A 20395-nucleotide genomic window follows, 5' to 3' on the forward strand; every position below is an offset into this window, starting at 1 on the left:
TGCGATGAAGTTCAGCTCGCTAGCGCTGTAAAAGCATTGGTATGACGCATGCGCAGTTGTGCTATGCTAGCTATGTTTGTTGATGGATAGATGTCCGATAGCACTCTTCTAACAATTTGTAAAATAAAACTAGCAAAAATCTTCTGAATCACCACCAATGTCAATTTTTAGTATTTCGTTCCAAGATCATTCAAAATCAACAGTTCCCCCTCTCTTCTTTCTGGGCAATGAAAATCTAACGACAGTGGTCTCCAATTGTACACCCAGACATGGGATAGAGATACTACACATGCAGCTATGCAGTCGATGATTGTGATCACCCGCGCCCGCTTGCACTTGCGTGGGCGCCTCGTTTTCTCCATAAAATGAAAACGAGTGTCGCGTGCAATGGAACGGCGCGACATGGATGGGGGAGGCATCTACTTTTTGATTAGATTTCAAGCTTGCGCGCCGATAACCGCAAGGCTGTGACTCTTTCCAGAAAGCACTCAAGAGGCGAGCCAGATACTAGTAGTATTTTTATGTTTGACCCTTTGCATGAGCGATTGCTTCAGCCGCGGAGCGAGCAAGCGAGCGCGTTGAATGCCATCCAAAAAAAAAAAAAAAAAGAACAGTGATGACACATGCAGGGAGATGGAGTGTTATAGGATGGTTGGTGCTGAAATGACAAGCAATCGTGAGTCAGACGACACAGAAAAATCGGTGATATCACCATGAAACTGAGTCACCTGTACAAAGAAAATATTAAATAACCCTTTTCTTCAATTCTATAATCCAGATTATTCTCTTTAAACATCAGTGCAAATTGTGTGACTCATTATGATTTAGCTCAGGATATAATCTTCTGTGTTGTTTAATTATACAGACACATGACACACACACACATAGACATACACCCACATATACCTGGTACAGACAAAGTAAAAGGCAAATATTTTACCCCCTCCCCCTCTCTCTCTTTATATATGTATATTTATATGTAAACATATCATATGATATATAATATATAATATATTATATATAATATTTAATACATAATATATAATATATAATCTGCAAGTGATGATAATGATGCCTCCATAACCAGAATTGGAACTTATAAATTTGCTGCCAAATGAAATGTTTCATCATAGACCAGAAGTTCCAAACCCCTATCCATGAAATTGGGATGATCAACAATCAATTGCTTTTCTCTACCTGACCATATAGTGCAATTAGAATGGTTATGTAATTGGCCATCAATCATTAATGATCCAAATTAGTTTCTTTCCCTATTCCTCGCTCTCTCCTTTTTCTCCCATGTGATCCTCCCCACCCCCTCCCCCTCTCATCTCCCTTCTCTCAGCCCTAACGACCTCCCTCCTTCCCTGGCCTTCAGTGGCTCTCTCTCCATCTCTCTCCATCATATCTCTCCATCTCTCCCTCTCTCTCCATATCTTTTTCCATATGTTTCTCTCTACTGTGTGGAACTATGAAACTATATATAACGATATATTCATGTTAAGTGGGAAACATCATACTAATCAAGCATGAATTAAGGTTTCCAATTATGACTACAATGTATATGCATGATAGAAGCCATGCCATTGTTTAATCACAAGATCAAATGATTGTAGGAAAATAACTCACTGTTCATTTGTATTTTGCTCTGATTTGTGTAAAAGTGTAAGAGATTTATATATACATGTATATATATATATAATATATATATAAATACATATATATATATATATATATGTAATTTATATATATATATATATATATATATTATATATATATATATATATATATATATATATATATATATACATAATCATGTACATATATATATATATATATATATATATATATATATATATATATATATATACATAATCATGTATATGTATATATATGGTCCAAACCTATAGTCACATTCTCATGACCAGCTGACCAGCAACTATTCAAAATGAAAATAAAAAAAAAATGGTGGTACTATATTTCACATCCTGTTTTAGATGCAGACTTTAGACCGTCAGGTGAATATGTGTGCATGCATGGTTCTTAGTGGTATTACTATGTTTCCGTTTGTCTATTATGTATGTATGTATGTTTCTGCACTTATGTCATGCAGGGCAAAATCGTGAAATAGGCCCCACCGCAGTGCGCGTGCACCCGTGCGTTAGCAAGCAAGGTTAGGTTAGGGTTAGGGTTTAGGGTTAGGTAGGGTTGTATTTATGGTTAAATTGGCCATTAAATTAGTCAAGGGACATTAGGGAGTCCTTCCGAGAATAAAAAGTAGAAGACCAAAGAAAAAAACGGGAGAAAGGGAGGACGAAAGATGCTATGCTGTGGAAATCGGCCCCACCGCCGTATGCATCTCGCGTAAACGCCGTTTGATGGGGCCGCATTCACGCGTATTATACTGTGGAAGAAAGCCCCACCGCCGTGCTTATCTACCGATGAACGCCACACAGTGGGGCTGAATTCACGAGTATAAACAGGCGAGCCGCCGTAGTATTTGTACGGACACGCAGTGGTGGGGCCTATTTCACGAGTATGCCGTCATGCAGTGATATACAGTTGATAATACCTATGCCTCATACACAAGGGAATTAAGGGTGTTTTTTTTTTTCCATTTCAGTATTGGTAGTTTCACAAAGTTCTTGCTTCTCAGAAGAGATTCTTGAGTTCCCAAGCTAAGAATAAAACAAAAAACAAAACAAAACTGAAACCTAAAAGTAAAAACCTTTATCGCAAAGCGAGCTAACTCCATTATTGTTCAGTTGAGATATCTGTGATTAAAGCTGGTAAAAAACAAAGAAAATAATTAAAAAAATGAGATATCTTTAATCATAACTTCTATAATACTCCTTGTTATGTTAGAAGTGAGGTATCACCATAAAGGTGTTATTTTGCTCTAAGGCTGTTGATAGACATACTTTAAAATGTTTAAAAATGGCGCTTAGCTCATTTTGCAATGAAACTCTTCAAGTTGTAATTCTAGGACTGCTGAGGGAGAGTATTATGTTCCCCATACTGAGAAAAGCACAATTAGAGTTGAAAACTGAAAAGTTCATTTTAGCACATTATGCTGCTGAGTCATTTTCATTTCACATCCTTTGGGAGGTGCATTGAAAAATCCTCATGGTCATAAGTATGATTGTGATTTTGCTACCATAAGATTTCTTACATGATTAATATGACAATAATGATAGGCGACCTACTCATTTATACATTCTCAATAAAGAAATATTTTCCCAAAAGCATGTTTTTTTTTTCCTCACATAGCCCACTATACTATCTGAAAACTGAATGTGTTTATTTTTTTTTTAACCACATACTATATTTTGTGAAGTTATAATTCTCTTGAATTTCAGGATTTTTATTCATCATACATGATTATATATTACTAATTAGTTCAATTATCACATACATACTCTATACAAGAGACGGGGCCCGATTTAAATTACTGTGAAATTCTACTTCATATAAAGTTGTTAAATTGGAACGAAACAGAAAATACACATGCGGATTGAGTGAATGCAGTAATCTTAGTAGAACGCATTAGTGAAATGCAAGGGAAACTGGACATTCCATTAAAAGGTTTATGAATTTTTAATGAGATGACAACGAAATTTGCAGTTCATGACATCATATGGAAAATGAAAGTATAAAGCAAATTCCACAAAATTCATTTTTTTTTTTAATGAAAAGAATACCTTCCCTTGACTCATAACTAACATGTTAAGAGCAATATCATTTCCCCTGCTTTCTGAACGAGGTCAGTCAAGTGCTCTTTCATTATGCTGTATTAAAAATGTGAAATTATGTTGAATTCTCTTCATATTTTCTTTATTTTATTGTCCATGCATGAATGACATCACAAAGTTTTGTAGTCTTCTCATCCAGCAAATATGGCTCGCAGTGAAACTTTAAAAATTCATAACTTTTTATAGGATCGTCTGACTTTCCTCAAACTGTGCTAATGTTGTATATTATTATACGGTGTTTTGTTGCATTCCCTCAATTCACATATCATTATATTTGGGTTTCATTCTCCTGCAAGCAATGGTGTATCGGCAGGAGGGTACATGTTACAATTTTCATAAAATCATATATGAAATAGGAAGTTGGTAACTTATTAATTTTCATGCATTTTCATAAATCATGACATTGGCAAAAGTCACATATGCAAGTGTCACATTGCCTTACTTGTGGATTTGCTTCATTTTGTTTTTTGAAGTGAAACCCAAAGGAAAATATCATATCCTTTTTATCAACTTTTATATACACTTTATATGTGATGATTTAGCAATGAGAGGGTGGAAGTTCTGAATCATTGACCTGAATTCCATAACCATCTTTCATATGCAAACAAATGGACAAAATTTTGAGGCAGTGACATTATAGCTATTGAGTTTTTCAATTGAATGTGGTTTCAACCCTCTATTACTCTTGTGTGAAAACATGCCAAAATGTCATGGGGAACTGTAGAATTCCAGAACATTTTTTTTCCCATTTAGTCCAGATGGCAATCTTTCACTCTTCTATTCTATTTCACTCCATTAATCATTAATGTAAATTTGAATAACAAACAACATTTGATTTTAAGCAATGTCTGTAGAATACTGAGGCTAAATCTGGTGAATGTAGAGCTATGAGGCATGGAGCAATACTGCAGACACTCTCAATACATGAACATCCAAACCAGTTTGTGCCATTGGCTATGGCAGGGGATTTGGGTGGGAAGGGATCTCTGTCTACACACAACACACAACTTACATCCAAAGTGCCCCATTGAGTTACATCACACTACTCTTCATTTGTATGTGTGTGTACGTCATTGAAGAAGCCATAGTCTGAATGTTTGGGTGTGTATCGTGCTCATTAGCCAAATACAGGTTTGAAAACACAGGAATGTGTTCTGGCCCTTCATTAGGTCTCCATTGTCTAGCTGTGAGAATGACAAGATATATAACCTCTCTCTCTCCCTCTTCCAACATGCATCACACCATAACTTGTGAAATTATAGTGTTTGTTGATGGTCATGAAAATATTATTGAGCATGGAGAAAACATGTTATGATTACTGTAAAACATGAAATATTCGCGGCACGAAATTTTCGCGAATTGGAGCCGACGGCCTTTTTCGCGGCAAGAAATTTTCGCGAATTGCCTCTTGCGTTCAATGCATATAATGTAGATAAGAAATTTCGCGTGCATTTTAATTTCGCGAATCTTGGCGCTCGCGAAATTTGCCAAATTAAAATGCACGCGAACATTTCTCGTTTTACAGTATATTCTTGCCTGCTGTAATGTCCATGTTGATGTCACTCTGTGTTGAGAAGTAATGCATCAAATGCTTATTTAAAAAAAAAAAAATGGTATGTTGTTGTTGTTTTTACCTGCACCCTTGCCCTAGTACTTGTTCTCTACTCTTTGTCACCAGCTGGCTGGGAGCACCAGGTTTTCATTTACAGAATACACTTTCAAGAGTTTGATCCCAAAACAGGTTAAGCAACATGCAATTTCAAACATAAAGGCCGGCCATAATCAAACAGAACATAATAAAACCTTTCCAATGATATTTCAGAGTCACTTGTTGCATAACAAGGAATATTCTTGAAGTCATGAGTAAAGCTATCCCATATTTCCTTATTTTTTCCATGAAAATACATATCTTAAATTGAAAAGATTGGAGTTAACCCGTTTTGCAATAAAACTTTTCACTTGTTTCTACAAGGTACATTTCTGATATGTGACATTGAGATTAGAAGATAACAAATGCAGAAAAAAAAAAGTTGCTGAAAACTGTTTATCCAGTGATAGCTAGCCAGTGGAGTAAAATTGAGTGAAAACGGGCATGAGCTTTTGATCCTAGCAGAATTTTCGTCCAAGAATAATGAAGCAAATGTTGCATCAGTGGACTCGTGAGTGCACATTCACTTTGGAAGGTGCATAATCTCACTGTACATGTTAGGCTTTACTTTTTGGTTTTTATTTGTTATGTTTTTCCACAGACTGATACATGTGAGTAAAAGGGTGTTTTTACAGGATTTTTGTATCAGGAAGAAAAAGAATATTGCTTCACACACATCAAAACAACAATACACCACAACAAAACATTTCAAAATTTAAGTACCAGGAAATCAAAACACCTCTTCAGCAGGGGAAATGAACAAATAAAACACAGGCAAGTAGCACTTACATTTATATCTTTATTTGCACATGGACCTTATTTTTTCATACATATGTGTCATCATGTTCTTTTGCAAGCATCACACATTAATACACACAACAATGACTACACTGATTTTTTCCTGTTGTTTAAACTTTTATACAAGTACTTGTGGAACTCTTGAAAGAAAATGTTCATTCTGTGCTCAAGATACATCTGCTGTACATATTACATAATATATCATTAGGTATATTTCAACTTTACTGCAAAGTATGAGTCTAAACTGAGAAGGAATGCAGTTTGGGGTTATGGATGCCTGTTTAGAAAAAGACTCCACTCAAAGGCTAGAAGATATACTGTAATGATAAGCAGCTACAGCAAAGCTGAGGGCTAACACAGACTCTATACTAATCCCAAACAGTTTTGCTATTGACAAGCTTAACCAAGTAACTTCAGATTATCTAATACAGTAAGTAAGCATCTTGGAGCACATGTCAAGATACAAAATGTGGACAACTTTTTTTTTTTCTTTTTAATCTCCTCTTGTCCTCTCTTTGAGCTATTCCTAACCAGATTATGGTAAGTCACACTTGCGAACGGCATCATTATTGCTGCCTCACCACATTTTCCTGCAAATTCTGTCATCAGATTCAACTATATTAGTTACAAAACACTGTATGTACAGCCAAATTATCAGAGAAGTGTGAATAAATAACTAGCATTGGTCTGATAGATTTGAGCGTAATAAATGTAGATTTGATGACAAAGCTCTTATTAGATTTGACTCTCCCTTTCACTGCTTCCTACATGAAACAGAAGCTTGATTGAATAATCAAGTACATAATAAATATGTTGACTGCTGTCATCTTGTGGTGAGCATACACAGCTACCAGAAACTTAGAACATACTTTTATTATCCTAAATCTATCTTTTTTTTTTTTTTTGCTCTACAACCAAACCATGTACATTTATCATTCAATTCAATTCAATTCAACCAATCATCATTAAAAAAAGTCTTGAAACAGAAGACTATAGTTGTGGGGGAACCTTTTGCAAGAGTAATATTACACCTGAAATGTATAATATCAGATGAAAATGCAGTCTCCTTACATATCTACATCTACTGGACAACCTAGGCCCTGTCATTATGTGTTGTTTTATCTTTCTAGTGGCATACATCATCATGAAGAGATGCCTTAGTCATGGAATAATGCCAAACCTTATGAAGCCTTGAAACATGTCAACAGAGCGAGTAATCTTGACAAAGTCTGATGGAAAAGGATTCTTGCTGTTACAAAGCGAGTGATAGTAGGCAGCAAAGATGTTATCCAGGGATGTTCAAGCTGCATTTTACAAGCCTACCTAGACTAGAGCTTAATTTCTACATATCAATTGACCTGCACATTATAATCATGGCAACACAGACTTCACAAAAGTCATAGCACAAGGTTTTGATGAGACACAGTCTGCACTGATCCTGAAGGCAAAGTGTTTCTTTTTTTTAAATGTGGCAGCATTATTTTGCGATAAAATATACATTTTCCTCCTGACTGAGCATTCGTTCCTGATTTGCACTAATTGTTGGGATACACATCTAACACACTGCATTGCATCTCTACTAATGACCTAGAATAAATGCCTCTCACATCTATTCAAAACATGACACATGAGGAGATAATTCCATTCTCCATTTGATGCAAATCAATTTGAATGGATTTCTTGCAAATTGTGCAATCGCATGGACTTCATTGCTACACTGACATGGTTCACAGCATTATGTGTTTATTTCACAGCCAAGTTTGTTGTCCTGAATGTTGACCTGCTGTTTCAAAAAAAAAAAAAAACAAAAAAAAAAGATATAAGAATCTACTTCTATGACTGACACAGTTACACCACTATCAGTATATACAAGTACAGACAGTCAGTAAGCTAATTTGATGAAATATGTTGGCTCTGTGAACTAGGCAAGTTAATGTTTCTTATGCTATAATTATAGACAGCAAAATCTATATGCATAATATTTATGAGAAAAATTACTCTTTCATATCTATACTTCTTTTTTTCATTTACATATCACAACATAAATAAGATCTCTACACACAGACCATCTTCAAGGCACAAAATAAGAGCAAAATGCATCTAGCAAAAGAATCATTTTGAAGCATAACTATAAACCCATCAAAAATGTTGTCCAAAATTTATCAATTTTTCTCTTTTACTCTCCCACCATGTTAAGATCCACCCACGTTAGTCAGGCATATCATCATGGTAACCACAGGAAAACAACAACAACACCTAGCTTCATCTTCTATTTCATAAAGAAAAAAAGTTGATCACATCCTGAGATTTTTCTTCTGTTAATTTCTTCAGTCACCTTCAGAGCAGGCCCAATAAATTGTTTATGCTGATGCACCACATACATTGAGCTGACACAAAATATTTGAGAGATAACTGAACATACACTCGTTTTTTCAACTGCCTAGAGTATTCTATACATGATTAAAAATGAATTTCCACTGCATCAAATCCAATCAAAAATGGCAAAGCTGATTTGAACCCTACTAGTTTTGCTGTACTCCTATCACCACTGTTGTCCTATGGCTGCTTAGCAGTATACCACAATGTGTGTGTGTGTGTGTGTGTGTGTAGGTTTAGGATAAAGAGGTTTGCGTTTTTAGGCCACTAAGAGAAGCTGTAATTCGACACCATGATCAAAGACACAAAAATACACTGCTACCTTGAGCACAGACATCCTGGTCAAAATATCCCAGTAACATGCAACTATCTTTTTTCTTCTTCTTTTTTTTTTTTTTTACACGAAGTCTCTGGAGACTAAGGGCTCCTTTAAAAGATTGTTAGACTGCAACATGACGATACATCCAAGTTTCACTTGTGCGTGGGAGGATCTAGCATTTTTAAGTTATTTGATACACACTGAGGTTTTTTTAATTTTGTAAGACCTGTAACTACCCAAGGCAACTCTATACATTTCTATTTAAAAAAAGAATGAAAAGGTTGACCTGTGAATGGAAATTAACCGGACATACAGGTATACAAAAGCATACAACTATAGTGATTCCTTTTTCTGCACAAATGCATGTATTATGCGGATTACATACAGTAACCTGCCATTAGCGAGAATCAACTTGAAGTGCATGCATTTCCTTCTTTCCTGGCACTATGTATACAGCTAACTGCACAAATTCATACGTAACAGGAACAATGACTACCTAGTGGTACTTTGTATTTAATGCACACACATAACTAGCTTTGTTGTTTTGGCTGGAACTGCATACTCCCGCAAATGAGAGAACTCTCAGTAGCCTATACTCAGCACAGTCTTTTCTTCAATTCATAATGCCCATGATATCACATTGGCCAACTTGGGTGTCATTATTTGCTCTGTAAACAATATGGGCTTGTGTCCTCATTACCTGCACAAGAGGAAATGCTAAATGTGACAAATGATGTGAAGCAATTACCATGAAATACTGTGTCTTATCATAACATAACAAAGTCTCTACTTGGCAGTCATTCTTTTCAACCAGTAAAACATCACTCTGCTTTAATCTTACAGCCAATACGAATTGAATGCATCTGTATATTATTTCTACATGCGGCAAAACCTCAGGCAAACATTATCACAATGCACTAAATTTTCCCCAAAAAACATTACTCCTGCAAATGACAGGTTTAATAGAATGTGAGTGCACTGACCTTGTTTTAAAGATGTAACCATAACTTCACAGATTTAGTGATTTTGCATCCATAGAAATTGTACAAGCAAAAGTGATGAAATCTTCTGTTGTAGGGAAGCAGTGTGTGCAAGAAATGCTCAGGGTTTTACAGCAAATTAGAGCAAACAACAATTCACAGGTTTTTATATGTACATGATGCTGATTTCACTTTGGTTTGCAGAGAATAACATGGACCAATAGTCCCAAGCCGCTATGGGACTCTACTCTTCAAACATACAAATATCACAACTCAGACTGCACGGCTGGCCTCACAACTTGAAACAGAAAGCCACTGAAATACTCCACAATACAATCAATTCTCAACTTATGAATTTTTATCCCATGCACACACAAAGGAATCAATCTAGAATTGACTGATTCAGTTTAAGTTTCCAAAAAATGTCACATATTATACCAACATAGTATGACTCGACTGTGACTCTCATCTGAGAGGAAATGAAATGAGGAATTTTTAGAGATCACTGTTAGCAACACTCTCATATGATTTTACCTCATAATTCATTTTTAATATAACACAAATCCTAAACAGCAACCCCTAGGATATCTTTACACAGAATAGCAACTCTTTTCCAAGGATGTAAAACCAGTGAGTTGAGGATAAGCTGAATGGAAATAGATGATCTTTGTACAAAATCTACACTCCTTGAGAGCAAAGAAGAGATGGGTGAAATGCAAAAAGACAACTGTCATTGGCAAACAGAGAGTACAGTGTATATTACTGAAGAGACTGCATTCATACAAACCTCACTTCATCTGGATTCTTCAGCGTTCAAATTACTGAGTTTCTTTTTACAATTCTTGATTTGTTTTTACAATCAAACTCTATAATGCAAAAGGTAAGATAAGGTTCTCCTCCTGGCTAAATCTTGCACTTTATCTCTGAGACTAAATTGATCATGAACACTCTTTCACATCTACAATCCGATCACTTTTGAGCCTCATCATCCGCTTGATTTCATCATCTGTCAATTATGAAGTAAATGTACATGAAATCAAATCAGTAGGTGAATTTGAACTATACAGTCTACCTAAATTCATTTAAATACCAATTATGCTACGTACACGCCACTTTGGTATGGAATCTCCAAGGAAAATGACAACATCAGTCAGTCAGTATATGCATGATCTCATATGCTCAGTCAGTGAATAAGGTCCAAAAAATCAAACACTGCACTGTCAGTATCAATTTGTAAACATCAACGGGTGTATGCTCAACAATGAAGTTTAATTGAACAAAAACCTGTGCCTCATCTATCTCTCAACTCTGTAGACCAAAGCAGACTATGAAACACTTGGAATTCAGTGGAGAAGAAATTTTACACAACCAGATGGAACGCATAAGAAACTTTGAGCACAATCTAAAAGATTTGAATGTTCAGTCTTTGCTTTACTGAAATCTAGCACGAAGCTTGGTGAAATGACGCACATATATTATCAGTCTACATTCTGGTTTGAAACTTCAGTGATGAGCACATGTTGAAAAAAGTGAAAAGAAGCTGAAATCTTCAAACATATACTGGCAGTAAAATGTTATCAAACTGGAACATAGACTGCTGAACAAACTAATACTAAGTTTCTAACCATTCGTCAGTCCTAAAGAATGAGGGGGAGGGGTGGGAATGGGAGAAAGAAATTATTCCAACTGCCAGGAAGGACTAGTTCTCTGCTTCAGGGATGATCTCAACTCTAACATTGTGCAATGGATGGAGGTTCTGATGAAGGGGTCATCTCAGAAGTTTCCAGACTGTCGACGATGTGATAAATTGTCATGGCTTCCAATGCGACCACGCTGACTGAGTTGAATAGGTGCTGGTGTTGACTGTAGAGGAAACCAATAGGCATATTGATTTATTACAGACAGCACTTCATACTATTCATCTATCTTAATGTCAAAGCTTAAGACTGACTTAAATGTCTGAACATCTTATGTATATCTCAGACTAATCAAGATCTAGAGCACACAGGACTTTAAAATGCAAAACTCCTTTATATATCACTGAAAATGAACAAAAAATAGGATCTAAGAATTTGTTTATGTCTTTTGATGCAGTCATGAATTTACATATTCAATTCATGACTGGAACTGTATTTGAGAATGCTCCCCTACTTAACAATGAATTTGGAAAATTCTTTGGTGCCTGTTAGTTACTGTATAAAGAAAATGCACATCACATATACAGTAAGACTAGAAACACTTCACACTCAACACATGAGGTCAGCCATGGAAGGTGTAACTAACTTCCAGAGATAAATGTTCTTATTTTGGAGGGGAATCCCTGGGCTGGGTATGTAATAGAGGGCTGCTACTCTGGATGTACCCCTGACAGAATAAACAAACAGATAGACAATCACATAGACAGACAGACAGTCAGACAAGACAACCTATCAAACAGAAGAAAGATCAATCCCATGTTGTTATCTCACCTCCTCATTTCCTCTGCTTGGTAGCACTGACATGGAACTAGCTCTTTTCATGCTATATGGTAGATTGACAGGAGCAAAAAAGAATGAGACAAAATAATGAATATTCCCTTTTACAGATAATATATTGGATTCTAAATGGTTACATGCCTTAAGTCTTAAGTCAGAATAGTGTCTATTCATCTTATCAACAAAATGGACGATGCACAGAAGGACAATGTTCATTGCAATCACTCTCAGGATTAAAATAAATGTTTGCATGTTAGTCATAAACTTCTAATTCTATTGAAATAAAAATGTAAGCAGGGTTTATTAACATGTCCCTTCTCTAGAACAGAATTATCATCACATTACTGTTCAAAAAGGAAACCAAAATCTTGACTGTAGTAGCATGCATTACAAATTAAATCAAAAGGTCATGTTGTAGGAAGGTCACAGAAATTAAATAGACCTGTATCCATTAGCAAAGAATTTAGAAGTAATACAAATCATAAATGAGAGAAATACAAACATAGTAAAGCAATTAAACACAACAAAAGAGAGAGAGAAAAAAAACATATGGTATGAAAGAATATACAGGAACTCTTGTTCTGGGGAATGATATGGGGTTGCTAAGATATCACAAAAATTGGAGTACATAGTAACAGGTGGGATCTTATTTTTTCCTATGAATGTAAAATATATCCTTTTTGTGTTTGCATGTGGAATGGTGTTTTGTAGTTGTATACTAATATTGTGAAATGACTCAAACAATTAGTATGAGTTCATATGAAAGTTTGCTATGACAGAGGAAGTACTGGTAACTATTATTGATATAAATTACATAATTTTTGAAAGAATGGGTTGGTATATGCTCACTGGAGGTTGACTGTACAATACAAAACACAGAGGGCGACATCAATAACACACCCATCCCTATTACATCATATACAAACATGTTCATGTTCCCCTTTCTTGTGCTTTGTTAGATATAGATGTTAGATATATTATATTAGTAATGAGTTGTATGTATCCCTTCTGTAGAAAAAAAAATCCATGTCATTGATACTTTGGTGGAATGGAAAGGCCATATTGCAATGTTATGATATTAAAGTGGTGCAAATGTGTTTAACCTCAAAAAAGTTTGATGTGATGATATTATGACAGAAAGGGCAAAAAAATAAAAATGACTTTAAAATGGAATGGCAATACATCCATATATACTGCATGTGTAGATGCTGTCCTTGTGTCATCTGATTATTACATACTTGTGACTTTACAATATCAAACACCAGTAACCTTAAACATTACTTCCCATTCTTTCATCACGTGATGGCCTTAGTTTAAGTATGGTTTGGGTCTTAACATTAATATCCTAGGTCACAGAATTTCATTCCATGTACTTTCCTCTCTTGGCTTTGATATTAATAGCTTTTCTGTCTATATTCCCCTATGATAACTTTCTTGTGTCATGGCAGGCACAACACACGAGCTACTATTGCCTTATAGCAGCAGACACGCACTAGTGACATTGGAAATATTTATAGTTTTTCAGCGAATACAAAATGAACTCTGAGAATATCAGTTATAACTTAATGAAAATGAAAATAAGGGGACACAAATGTAAATAAATTAGGAGAGTATAAGACATCAACGAACAGTAATGAGATCTATGCAAATTCACAATGTAAATATAGTGGAAGGTGCAACATCATTACACTTATGGATAGATGGGAGAATGATTTTAATAACTGCAAATAATAAATATAATCAGACTGATTAAATCAAGAGCTTAAATTATAACAATGCATGCAGCCTGTGTATCAAGTAGCCATTCCAAGAGCCAACATTATATGAATTAAATTTAGTCCAACATGATGGAAGCATGCCAGACTGGTGTTCAAGAAACCACCTGACACACATTGTTACCCCAGTCTTAAAGACACATAAATGATTGATACACACCATGTAATATTTGGTCTTGCATTCCCTTTCCTTTCTAAGAAACTTGAAATTTAAAATTCACTCTTAAAAACACCAGGCTGACATGTAAAAAAGGATAGACTCACAACTGTTTCTACTGCTTAGTATTTTGCTCTGGGGACTCATATGATACAACATGCAAGCCCAGGCACTTATACATGATAATCTGAAATGTCACAGCTTTATCAAGCTTAAATCAACCTGGATTCCAAACAAGCCCAATTTACTGGGCTACAATGTTTTTGAGAGAATGTCTGTGTGACGAACATTGGACGTGCATGTTGTATCACGATACACTCGCATTCTGCTGATACACACATTTCAAAACAATAACACTTTATTTGTCAAAAAAGCTGCTTCCATGGTAACCACAGTGCCTTAAAACTGATGCTGGGCAGATGAGAAAACAAAGATTTGAGTTAGGTGTGAGACAAGGCAATACACTAGGGGACATTTCAAGTTACGATATCTCTTGGCACAAGGATGCAGAGAAGCAAGTCTGACACAGAGTTTATCACTGAATTAAACAATAGTCAAATAAATAAGATTCCAGGGGAATACGGCATGCAGGCTGGTCACATGACTTGGCCGGACATGCATCCGCCGTGACTACGAAACGAGCGAGGCCAGTGAGTGGCTTACGTACATATACCTCTACAGGGACGGAGTGACTTCTACACACCTCTATTCCATTACTTCTACGGAAACTGGCCAACCAACGTGAGGAACAAAGATAAAGGACAAAGATAAGACAAAGATATCAAGAAGATCAGGGCTGAGACTGTGAGGATCAATGGCAAACAAATGTTTCAAAATGTGTTTTTTAACTGGAGATTCTCATGAATCCTTTGACAGACAGTCTGGTGCTGCCGAAGGCCTGCACCTTTTGTCTCACAAGAAAAAAAAAAAAAAATCATGTACAAACCAAACAAGGTTATCAACTTGCAAACTAATGCACACTCAATGCCATGGTGAATTTCATGTTGCTTGTGTTTATCACACCGCAAGATGCTTGAGAAGTTGTGTATGGTTAAATTGCCACAATGCAAACAGAACAGTAGAGGGCAGCCTTCATCATTTCCAGCAAACCACTAGTTGCTTACAAGTTTACCAAATGAACTGTTGAAATAGCATACTCAATCGGTTTTTCTTTTGCTTTGTTTTTAATCACATATTTTGCAGGAGACTTCACAAAAGTTACTTCAAAATGATAAAGATGATTTTTGTCTTATGTCAGCACAGAAAAACTGCAAACACCCATGTTGCCCATCTTGTTTTTGGTGACTGACATCAAGATTACACTGTACTTCCAGCCACTAGATACTGAATTGTACTTACATCTCCATGGCATGAAATAATCTGCAAAGACACTAATTTCATCCCTTACCACTTAGCTCTCTCGTTCAATTCCACCTTGGCTATCTAAATGACCTACCTGTTACAAATCATAAAGTTGTTCAGAGAGTAATTTTGATTAGTCAGCTCCTGCAAACCTTTGAATAAGAATGTCACAATTCTTGATGGTCTGGACAATCACAAGATCAGAAATGGAAAAAAAAAGGAAGTCTGACAAAAAAAAGAGTTAAAATCAAGACAGCTCATCCCTATCTAATAGTTGCTATACTTAGTATCTTTTTAAAAAGAAATACCAAGACAGAACATCACAGAAAAGCAACCAATCCCTATATTTTCCAGTAGAGCCCTCTCAATTTGTTTGTTATCACGGTTAGTTTCTTTCCTAGTGTGTCTTTTTTTTTCTTTTTCATGCAGAGTTTTTGAATTCAGCAACAAAGAATTTTGAAAGTATCACATGCACATATCGGCAACGAGAAGGAAATTGGTGATTGTCAGGAAATTGGTGATTGTCAGGAAATGGAAGTAGCACAGGAATAAACTGAGGACAAAGAAACAGACACATTACAAGAAACAACATTCACCACGGCAACGATTCCGAGTCACAACGGGAAACAGTAACAAGACAATGCTATCCCATAATGCAACTTTCCCTGCTATGGACAGGCAGACAACAGCTTGGTTGGTCTCTAGAAAATTATTAGTAGCCTCTGATGGGGGTTTGAGCTGGGGAGCTGGGGTGTAGGAGCTGGGGTATAGGAGCTGGGGTATAGGAGTTGGGGTATAGGAGCTGGGGTATAGGAGCTGGGGTATAGGAGCTAGGGCGGAGGCGCTTTAGGCTGCTTCTGAAGCGCGGCTTGTACACAGGATTATTGTGGATAGAAAGTTGTGTCTGGGTACAAGTACAAGTGCTGTAAACACGCACACAAAACACAAGCAGGTATGTGGGAGAAGGGGGTGTGAAATAAGTTTAAAACTATACTTCTGAAGCAAAGGGTTTGCAAAGCACTGAACAGCTGTTACACAGGGATATGACGTATCACACAAATTGTAAGTGTGAGCCAAGTGTGTGCTAGTGTAAAAGTGTTACACTGATCTGTGTATGGAAAGGGCAGAGATTACAAATATAAGCACTGTGGTACCATGAAAGCTCAGCTCTCGGTTAACTTAAAGAGCACACCTTTCAGACAGAAGATAAGTAAAAAAAACAAATAAACAAACAAACAAACAAACAAAACAAAACAAAAAAGGAAATACACATTGCTATAGATGTATAGCGCTGCACATCACTTTGAGTTGGAAGGGATGACTACATTTGGAAAATCACAGACTTACCAAAATCTTCAATTTTTTTTCATAACTCTAGAAATATGTGAGTTATATTGAATAGTTGCCTTCTCTTTCAGTATGCATATACCATACCCTAGTCTGGGTCATGCCTCCTTAGCTCAGAGAAATCCAACATTTATTTCTACTGCTTTGATGTGTGAGATCACTTCAGAAACTGTAGTGATATTCACTAGAAAATATGACGCCATCACTTTCAAAGAAATTCCTTTTTGGATCATCAGTAAAATCAAGACCATGTTATGATCTACTTGGTGTGGTGTGGTGTGGTGTGGTGTGGTGGTGTGTTGTGTTGTGTTGTGTTGTGGTGTGTGTGTATGTGTGTGTGTGTGTGTGTGTGTGTGTGTGTGTGTGTGTGTGTGTGTGAGTGCATATTACAGTCAAACCCGTCTATAGCGGCCACCCAAGGGAGACGAAAAAAGTGGCCATTGTAGACAGGTGGCCGACATATACAGGGTCGTTGCTACAGATGGTGGTCGCGACAGACAGGTTTGACTGTAGCATATGAATGTCTCAATATGTATAACTGTGGGCACACATACACACTGCTTTTGAATGTCCGCTGTTGCTAGATACATCTTCTAGAATGCAAATTGTGTAAAAATGCAGCTGATCCAAGGGAAATGGGGATTCATGGCCTGAGGCACTGATGCTGATGTAAGTCAGTCAAACCTGTGTCCTGTCTACTGTCTTGCTCAAGTATGAGTAAACTATGCACAATAGATTGCTGTTCAGTAAACCTTAGAAGGCAAGTATCTGAATGTGTGTATGTGTTTGTATGTGTGTGAAAGTGCACCGATGTACGGCAAAATTGAGTGAATATTTACAGCAATTCATACACAATTTGTCTGCAAATATTAAGAAAAGGCACAAAATATTGATACACTCTAAAAAACGCCATTCACATTAAAAGCCACTGACATAATACCAATAGGAACAAAGACAGTAAATAAATAATTATTTGACATCAACAGTTTGCAGGTGGGGGAGAGCTCACAAGCAGGAATCAAAAAAACAAAAAAAGCGAGATCAGGCAACTTTTATGAAAATATTGAAGTACTATGCACACATTTTTTTTTCTTTTTTCTGATCTGAATCTTGACAAGAAGATAGCGTTGAGAGAGCCACCGGGACCTGAACACCAGACAGAGTGTTTGGGTGAAAGATGCAGCACATGGACCTAATACCATCCCAACACTAACAGCAACTATACACCAATCAACTATTAGCACTAAATATATACAAAGATGTCATCAACTCCCACCAATAATATGCCCTACAAAACTTTCTCAGCTATGTTAGGTGATTTTGTTGTGGGGCAATCAATTATCTCTTTCTACAATTCTTCAGTTGTCTTCTAGCCATCAGTGCCATGAAGGCACACTTTGCGTGACACAGAACAAACACAAAAAATTGCTTGAAAAACAAGCATTACCCTACAAATTAAACCAAACCTTGTAAACAACTCTTTGATAATTGTTTCTTTTATGTCCATTCAAACTGCAATAAACTGTTGAGGCACCTGAGCTTGAAAGCCAAAGGGCCATTTCTTAGGGAATATATGAGTGGGAAAAGTCACATGTGACACACCAAAGAAGGCATCGTTATTCCTATCAAGATGTGTTTTTATAAGTCCTGTGCTTTCACTCCCACCCTTACACTCCATCCATCAAAACATTGTCAATGAACCTATGCTTTTAGAAGGGCTGGGTACAGCTGATAAGACGCGACACCGATTCTAGCTCCCCCATAGGCACACAAGGCACTCTACACGGAAAAAAAAAGTATATATACACCAGCATGACAGGCTGGACTCACCCAGTTTTCACCATATCCATTAAACCATCAAAAATGTCAGACCTTTTGGAATTTTTTCAAATGTTTGCAGGGAGTGAAAGGAAATAAAAGTGTGGAAAAAATTATTAAAATACATATTTTCTGAGATCCTGTAAACAGTTACTGGAAGACGCAGAAGACAACCAAAATGGCAACTTACAACCCTGACACTCCATTCCTTAACACTGACATGACTTACAAAAAAAAAAAAAAAAAAAAAAAAAAAGACAAATAAAAATTCTACATTTTTTATGAAATATATGGGTGTTCTGAATCTATCAAAAAAGCACAATAATTGCAAGAGCTACACTATAGTTGTCTGGTAAGGGCCATATCTTTTCAAAGGATTATCACTGCTTTGATTGGTTAATGCTAACCACAGTTACTGAACTCGTGACTTTTATCTACAGGTAGCAGCTTCATATCCAATGTATTTGAAGCAACACATTGGAAGAGTTGGTGTCAATGGTTGATTTTATCACTTTGGATGCATGCTCGTATATTATACCCATAACACAATATCTGGGCAGATTTTACAGATCTCGAAAGATTTTTCATTCTTTTCTGATCACACAAAATGTCAATCCTCACAACCTTATTCTTCTCATTTGCCACCTTTTTAATTTTCATTTTGCATAATTCAAACAATTTTTGAAATTTCTACATAGATAAAGACATTGTGCTTGAAATATGTTTTATCTAGATAATAGCTTGATAGCAACTAAGCAATGTGTCTGCCAATTGGTATTATCAAAAAGATGATAGTTGAATTCTAGAAGCCCAAGTGTATAGTCTGTCAAAAGAAATTACGGTCAGATTTCTGCATTGATAACTTTCAATATGATTAAAGTGTCTGAATGCTATTTCAGAGTCTGAAAATATAACTTCGTACCTGTATTTTGCAGAAAACCCCATTCAATTTGGGTAAGTGGTCACAGAGAAATGTTCATTGTTGTAAAGCATGTCATGGGTCTGTTTCTTCCAAGTTTAGCACTTGGATGCTCTTAGAACTGCATATTAATGTGTGAACACAATTAACAGAACTTGGAGGGAAGGGATTTCTGAAATGCTCTACAAAGACCCTCATTTCTCTTTGACCACTGAAGCAAATCGGATGGGGTTTTCTGTAAGATGTGGGTAATAAGTTCTAGTTTCATACCCTGAAATTGTATTTGGAGTGATTCATTATTTTTAAAGTTATCATTGCAGAGAGTCCCACTGTATTTTTTTTTCTTTGGACATATGGTATATATACGACTGGACCTTCAGTGTGTATTCACCTTACAGGTTGCTTTGAAGGAGGTAGAAATTAATTTTCATTAAAAAAAAATGTAAGCAGCATAGATTTACAGTAGGTGCTCCTTCATAAAGACACTATCCGTGTAATAGATATAGTATTGTGTACTTTCATGCTAGCTGAATGATACATATTTGTAGGTGGTAGAAATAAAATTAAGTGTACAAAAATAATCCCACATAGGTATAGGTAAGAGTATTAGAAGTGATTTTTAACATGCCATTCGTTATGTTAGTGATGTGAAAAATACAAAACTCTAATC

General features: G+C 36.1%; 1 protein-coding gene across 3 annotated transcripts in view; it reads right to left on the reverse strand.

The window, feature by feature from the left end:
* Positions 1 to 6185: 6185 nt before the first annotated feature.
* LOC140233254 (kinesin light chain) overlaps positions 6186 to 20395 on the reverse strand; it is an 89321-nt gene continuing 75111 nt past the window's right edge. For all 3 annotated transcript variants that reach the window (XM_072313377.1, XM_072313368.1, XM_072313372.1), the window contains 2 exons: positions 12342 to 12393; positions 6186 to 11736 (listed from right to left, as the gene is read on the reverse strand). In XM_072313377.1, the coding sequence (XP_072169478.1) occupies positions 11647 to 11736; positions 12342 to 12393 (142 nt within the window). In that variant the 3' untranslated portion in view covers positions 6186 to 11646. The remainder of the gene's footprint in view (positions 11737 to 12341; positions 12394 to 20395) is intronic.

Source organism: Diadema setosum, chromosome 1, assembly GCF_964275005.1.
Source record: "Diadema setosum chromosome 1, eeDiaSeto1, whole genome shotgun sequence".
NCBI lineage: Eukaryota > Metazoa > Echinodermata > Echinoidea > Diadematoida > Diadematidae > Diadema > Diadema setosum.